The sequence below is a fragment of the Borostomias antarcticus genome, assembly GCF_949987555.1.
Source record: "Borostomias antarcticus genome assembly, chromosome: 13".
In the NCBI taxonomy this organism is placed as follows: domain Eukaryota; kingdom Metazoa; phylum Chordata; class Actinopteri; order Stomiiformes; family Stomiidae; genus Borostomias; species Borostomias antarcticus.
Genome location: NC_140246.1, coordinates 1,530,159 through 1,537,658, shown reverse-complemented (window position 1 = coordinate 1,537,658; position 7,500 = coordinate 1,530,159). Strand labels below are relative to the sequence as shown.

At 48.1% G+C, this 7,500-nt stretch overlaps 1 protein-coding gene across 1 annotated transcript in view; it reads left to right on the top strand.

Moving 5' to 3' along the window:
- The window catches only part of anks1b (ankyrin repeat and sterile alpha motif domain containing 1B), a gene marked incomplete at both ends in the record, with an annotated part of 173,456 nt that overhangs the window by 134,692 nt on the left and 31,264 nt on the right, over positions 1-7,500 (top strand). The window contains one exon of the mRNA XM_084447668.1: positions 1-165. This exon is cut by the window's left edge and continues 19 nt beyond it. Within this exon, the coding sequence (XP_084303794.1) occupies positions 1-165 (165 nt within the window). The remainder of the gene's footprint in view (positions 166-7,500) is intronic.

Below are 7,500 nucleotides of genomic sequence, written 5' to 3'. Positions count from 1 at the left end.
TCTCCTCGTCCCTGGACGTCCAGCGGCCGGTCAACCACAGCTGCGAGCCCTCCGAGGTGAGCTCCTCCCTGGGGTACGCCAGCTTCGGCACCAGCCCCCCCGCCAGCGCCCCCTGCAGCCCCAACAACGACTCGGCCGGCTCCAGCCACGACTGCCAGCTCACAGGTACGGTTCCCCGGCACGGTCCAGCCCCCCGGGGGGGCGAGCGTAGCCTCCCAGCCCCCCTCTCAAGGTCCTGCTGGGGTCCCCAGCGGCAGAACAGTGTCACGTCAAGAGATGGTGACGTTTCTAGTTTCAAGTTTATGTGGCCTTTTTTGGGGGGGGGGTGGGTGGGGGGTTGTTTCCACCTGTCTCTACGGCAGCTGGCCTTTCCATCGACCTACCTCTCTATACCCCTCATCCCTTACTCCTCATCCTTTATTCCTCATCCCATCTTTCTAACTCTGTCCCCTGTCCTCGTCCATTTAAGGGACGGGATGGAATGTTAAATAGATTCAGTCTGGTGTTTCTGACACTGCATCTGTCTGTCTCAGCCATAGATACGCTGGTCTGGATGGCTGGTTCAAAGAAACGCTGGTCTGTACACATACACACACATACATATACACTCTTAGTCTCTCTCCCTCTCTCTCTCTCCCTCTCTCTCTCTCTCTCTCTCTCCCTCTCTTGTTGTCTTTATTTTTGTTTTCATCCTCCATGTGTTTTGTTTCCCGCAAAAACATAAACAATCTATGTCAACGAGAATCTGAATGCTTAATTCGGCCTCCACTTCCTGTGTGTCACTTCCTGTGTCGACCCAGGTGCCTGGCTGGATGTGTGGGCTGGACGTTTGTGTGTGTGTGTATGTGTGTGTGTGTGTGTGTGTGTATGTGTGTGTGTGTGTGTGCGTGTGCGTGTGCGTGTGCGTGTGCGTGCGTGTGCGCGTGTGTGTGTGTGCGTGCGTGCGTGGGTTGGACGTGTGTTCCTGTGGCGGTGAAATCCCTGTTGTCATGGCGAGGTGGCAGCCATAGTGACGACTGCGGGGTGACGCATGTTTAGCTCCTGGGTTTAGTCTGTCACCTGTTAACTTCACCCCCACACACACACACACACACACACACACACACATCCAGCCCACACTCTCACTCACACACACACACACACACACACACACACTCCACTCCTCTCCTATCTTCTTCTCTCCTCTCGTCTCCTGCTCTCTTCTTATTAACTTCATAAGGTCCATTGTGTTGTTGCCATGGCAACAGCCAGCACATGGTGATCTCATGGTTATGTTTGAGCTGGCTTAGTTTACATTTAGACGTGGATACATACAGTGATTTACAGAGAGAGAGAGAGAGAGAGAGAGGGAGATTATAGAATGAGACTGACATCGAAAGGGGGAGGGGTGAAGGAGGAGAGCGGATGAGAGAAAGGGAGCGAAGAGCAAACGAAAGAGAGGAAGCGTTTTCCAGACGACCATAAAAGGTCTCCTTCCTCCTCCGCCTCCCTCCTCCCCTGCCTCTCTCTCTCCAAAACCCCTGAGCGACTCTCCGCCAAGCGCAAAACCCGACGTCAATCCAGCCTCGGCCGCCCCCAAGAGATGGGAGGCAGCCGCCTGTGTGGGCTGCTGGTAGAGTAGGCCTATTTATATACAGTAGCTGAGTATATGGCTGCAGGTTCATATTGGTGCTCAGGATGTTACAGAGGTTACGTAACTCTGGCTGAGGGGTGAGATGTTACAGAACAGAGGTTATGTAACGCTGGCTGAGAGGACTGGATGTTACAGAACAGATGTTATGTAATGCTGGCAGAGGGGTGAGATGTTACAGGACAGAGGTTATGTAACGCTGGCTGAGGGGTGAGATGTTACAGAACAGAGGTTATGTAACGCTGGCTGAGAGGACTGGATGTTACAGAACAGAGGTTATGTAACGCTGGCTGAGAGGACTGGATGTTACAGAACAGAGGTTATGTAACGCTGGCTGAGGGGTGAGATGTTACAGAACAGAGGTTATGTAACTCTGGCTGAGAGGACTGGATGTTACAGAACCGAGGTTATGTAACGCTGGCTGAGAGGACTGGATGTTACAGAACAGAGATTATGTAACGCTGGCTGAGGGGTGAGATGTTACAGAACAGAGGTTATGTAACGCTGGCTGTGGGGTGAGATGTTACAGAACAGAGGTTATGTAACGCTGGCTGAGGGGTGAGATGTTACAGGACAGAGGTTATGTAACGCTGGCTGAGGGGTGAGATGTTACAGGACAGAGGTTATGTAACGCTGGCTGAGAGGACTGGATGTTACAGAACAGAGGTTATGTAACGCTGGCTGAGGGGTGAGATGTTACAGGACAGCGCTTGTTCGCCAAGTGCTGCCTCCACTCTGCACCCTCTCCATCAGCTCCTCCCCTTTCTTCCTATCGTAGGTGTCGGAGAGTAGCTGCTTGGCCTCGTTCCATACCTTTTCTCAATTCTCTGTCGGCTCTGTTGGCGTGTAGTATATTTTTATACTGTATTATACTGTATTACATCAATACATTTGTATTACTCTCATGTAGTAATCAATTTACTAATAATAATGAATAAACTTCACTTTAGGTAGAACTTTGTTATTATAAGTAGTTTAACATGTAGATTACAACAGAGGCCCTGTCCTGAGTAAACATTCCTTTGTCCTCTGGGTCAATAAAGATAACACCTCGGGAGTCTACAGTTGAAACGTGATCTTAGGAGGACACAGGAAGAATCCTTTATTGCCCCAATGTCCGGAGGGGGGCAGAGCTCAGGGACCTGTTGACCAATTACAAGACTAGTTGATCAGATCTGTGTTAAATGTACATCCCTTGTATGCAAATTTGTTTGTCATGTGATACTTGGCCTGAAGCCAAGATATAAGCTCGCTACCTCGTAAAAGAACCGTAGTATTGCCGAAGATTTGACCTGTGTGGCGTGCTCAATAAATTGTTGATTTGACCGCATTTTTCTCCTGAAGTACTTTCTTTTCGCCCAAAAGTTAAGAAATGAAGATACCACAGGCGCTCGCTCGAAGCTTCAGTGTGCATCCTTCACTTTTTCCACACACGCCACCGCAACCCCCCGATGCCTGGACCCCAGGGAGACTCCGTTCTTCTCCATCGCCGGCACACACATCCCGGTCGCCTCCACATTCGCAGCAACAAACCACCTGTACTTTGCCGTAGGCTCCTCCTCCTCGCCCAGCAGCTGAAAGCGATATTCTCCCCTCCACCGTGTACCTGGCTTGAAGGCCAGGGCTGGGCGAGAACGCCTTCCAGTCGTACCGGATCTTGGCGCTCGGCTCGGGGGACCTGAAGCTTAGTCGTACCCTGACGACCACTCGATGATCAGAGCCCCACAGAGTTGAATGTGCTGTAAGGTTCAAATCAAATCAAACTTTATTTGTATAGCACATATCATACACAGAGGCAACAGAACGCGCTTTTCAGTGTTCAGGGCCAGAGGAGAGTCTCTCCTGTGTTCAGGGCCAGAGGAGAGTCTCTCCTGTGTTCAGGGCCAGAGGAGAGTCTCTCCTGTGTTCAGGGCCAGAGGAGAGTCTCTCCTGTGTTGAGGGCCAGAGGAGAGTCTCTCCTGTGTTCAGGGCCAGAGGAGAGTCTCTCCTGTGTTCAGGGCCAGAGGAGAGTCTCTCCTGTGTTCAGGGCCAGAGGAGAGTCTCTCCTGTGTTCAGGGCCAGAGGAGAGTCTCTCCTGTGTTCAGGGCCAGAGGAGAGTCTCTCCTGTGTTCAGGGCCAGAGGAGAGTCTCTCCTATGTTGAGGGCCAGAGGAGAGTCTCTCCTATGTTGAGGGCCAGAGGAGAGTCTCTCCTGTGTTCAGGGCCAGAGGAGAGTCTCTGCTGTGTTCAGGGCCAGAGGAGAGTCTCTCCTGTGTTCAGGGCCAGAGGAATGGGCTAATTGAAAGGTTAATGAACATGGCTAGCCAGGGGCCTCCATTAGGACTCTCCATTGATAACCTTTAACATTGGCTGGCCCAGAGCCTCCATTGAAAACCTTTAAATCAGCACTGGGAATGAGGCTGCCCAGATGTGCTGCTACAGTATTCCCCCCATGCACTCCACACACACACACACACACACACACACACACACACACACACACACACACACACACACACACAGGGTTTTTCCTGCATAGTAAATTACGAGGCGGCCGCCTCCATAAAATTTTGTGTTGCCTCCAGCTCTCAACAAAAAACCCCCACAAAGACCTGCCAGCCTGAACACATTAAAACACAAAGACCTGCCAGCCTGAACACATTAAAACACAAAGACCTGAACACATAAAAACACAAAGACCTGCCTGCCTGAACATATAAAAACACAAAGACCTGCCAGCCTGAACACATAAAAACACAAAGACCTGAACACATAAAAACACAAAGACCTGCCAGCCTGAACACATTAAAACACAAAGACCTGAACACATAAAAACACAAAGACCTGCCAGCCTGAACACATTAAAACACAAAGACCTGCCAGCCTGAACACATTAAATAATTAAACAATTAAATTCTTTTTTTTTTTCCAGTGATTCATGTTGTAAAATTTCAATCTCTCTCGACCTCAAAATATAATTGGGAGCATTCGTGCAAGTGCACATAATTGTTTTGGTCCAACCTTTTTTCCATTTAGACGATTCGTTAGTTACTCACATGTGGTGTTGTTTGCGGTAGCTGATTTCCTACCATGACTTAAATGCCTAAACAGCCATATTTTGACTTAGGAGGGTGGCAGAAACACAGGGGTTGGACTGGGACAGTTCTTGACTTCATTGAGCTGAAGTTATCAAGCTCATGTTAGTAAGTGTGGAGCCTCTTCTCCATTCGTTGACATAAAACCGCTAGTCTTCTGTTTGGCCTGTAGGTTACAGAGCATTATAGTCACACATGTTCTAAGCTGTTTATTATTTAAAAATAAATAAACACAATGAAATTGGATAATGTAGGCTAATAAAGTTAGGCAGTTAAGCTAATAAAGCACACATTAGTGCATAGAAAATTCACCAGAATGCAGGAAATGAAGCATTTGATGCCCAAAATTTCCCGCTTCAGGTACCAGCTCCGCCTCATTTTGAGGCAGGAAAAACCAGCGCACACATACAGCATCCGTCGTCAGGCCATCGTCATGGAGACGGGTATGTGCTGCCTGCAGGTGATACAGTATATCACTTACGGAAAGCAGAAAGTGTGAATCCATGATATCGAATTGTTCCTTGTTATTTAACTTGATCTATTATGTATATAATCTATCTATCTATTCCACTGTCCTTTCCCATTGCTACTGTACCCTTTCCACTGCTGAAACCCCAAATTTCCCCCACAGGGATTATTGAAGTATATCTTATCTTAATGGTTTACCTGTTAACATGATACTACAGTACATCTTAATGGTTTACCTGTTAGCATGATACTACAGTATGTGTTAATGGTCTACCCATTAGCATGATGCTACAGTACATTTTAATAGTTTTCCTGTTACAGTAGCATGATGCTACAGGACAGTACATGTACTTTAAAATAGGCCTGACCATAAGCTACAGTATACAGAGCTACCGCACAGGGCAGAAATGGCTAGCAGGTTGCTTAACAATAACAGGCTTTTTCTAGACATATTGCACCAGTACTCTTTCTGTATTCTGAACATAACCTTCACATTTCAGAATTCCCAGCTCACTTAACAAATCAACATGGACCCCGGCCTGAGCTGAGCCTTGGCAGAACATTGATCACAGCTCAACAGGACACCATAGGAAAGCACTTTGTTAGCCTAGCATTAGCTTTAGCGTAGCGCCTGAGGCACCAAGCAGAGCATGATGAATGGAGCCTTGGGTACGAGCAGGCAAGCCATCTATAGGCTACGGGCTTTCATCTCCAGGATAACTGACACCTCTGATATTGGTCTGTAGGTTTTAATAAAACTCAGGAAGTCAGCTCCAGGATAGGAAAAAGCAACACGATTGCATCAGACATCTGGAGCCCTCCCCATCTCCCATGTAAATATCTCACTGTGTGTGTGTGTGTGTGTGTGTGTGTGTGTGTGTGTGTGTGTGTGTGTGTGTGTGTGTGTGTGTGTGTGTGTGTGTGTGTGTGTGTGTGTGTGTTTGCTCATGCATGTATGCATTTCTCAGTGGACTTCTATTTAATTTACAGTAACTGTTTTTATTGAATTGGATTGAGAAAAATGTGTGAAAGGAAAATGTATGTTTCTTGTTGTGCAATCAGTGTGTGTGCTCAGCTACAGTATGGTCTTTTGTGTAGTTGCAATCTCTCTCTCTTTCTTCTTTCTCTCTCTCTCTGAGACACACACACACACACACACACACACACAGACAGACAGTCTAGTCAGCATAAACACACTCACCAGCTACTAGTGAAAGAAACAAGTCCACACAAACAGGACAGTGTTTCCATTACGGCTGTATTGTGCTGCTTTTCACCAGCACAGACTCTGAGTCTCTCATACAGGTTCAGCCCTGGGTAACATAACAGACCGACTGTACCATTCTCATACAGGAAGGGTTCAGCACTGGGTACCACAACAGACCGACTGTACCATTCTCATACAGGAGGGGTTCAGCCCTGGGTACCACAACAGACCGACTGTACCATTCTCATACAGGAAGGGTTCAGCACTGGGTACCACAACAGACAGACTGTACCATTCTCATACAGGAGGGGTTCAGCCCTGGGTACCACAACAGACCGACTGTACCATTGTCTTACAGGAGGGGGTCTGCGCTGGGTACCACAACAGACAGACTGTACCATTCTCATACAGGAGGGGTTCAGCACTGGGTACCACAACAGACCGACTGTACCATTCTCATACAGGAGGGGTTCAGCACTGGTTACCACAACAGACTGTACAATTATATCTCTTCATAATCTCTCTTTCTGTCTTCATCTCTCTCCCCGTCTCCCTCTCTCACCTGTGACTATGACAGTCTGGACTAATTACTGTCTCACTATCTCTATACTGCTGTCATATTCGCTCTACCTCTCTATTACTCTATCTCTCTCTGTGTCTCTATTTCTCTCTCGCTCTCTCCCGCCCTCTCGGTGTGTATCTCTCTCTCTCATTGTAAACCTCACCAGCGCTTCTGTCTATGTTGTCAGTTTCATATTTCCTCCTGCTCTCCCCCCTCCTCCACTCCCTCCTCTCTGCCAATCACTTGTTCCATTTCTCAGTCCTCTACTGGGTTCTAGTACTTCCTCTCCTCCTTCCGTCCCCTGAGTCTCTCTCTCTCCCCCTCCCTCTCTCTCTCTCTCTCTCTCTCTCTCTCTCATTCTCTCTCTCTCGTTCTCTCTCACCTTGTTTTGCGCCCCCATTCTCCTTAATTCAGATCAAACACATTTCTCATCACCTCATGTGCTTAACCCCCTATCTCTCTTTCTCTCTCTGTCTTCCTCTCTCTCTCTCTCTCTCTCTCTCTCTCTTTCCCCCCCTCTCTCTCTCCCTCTCTCTCTCTCTCTCTCTCTCTCCCTCTCT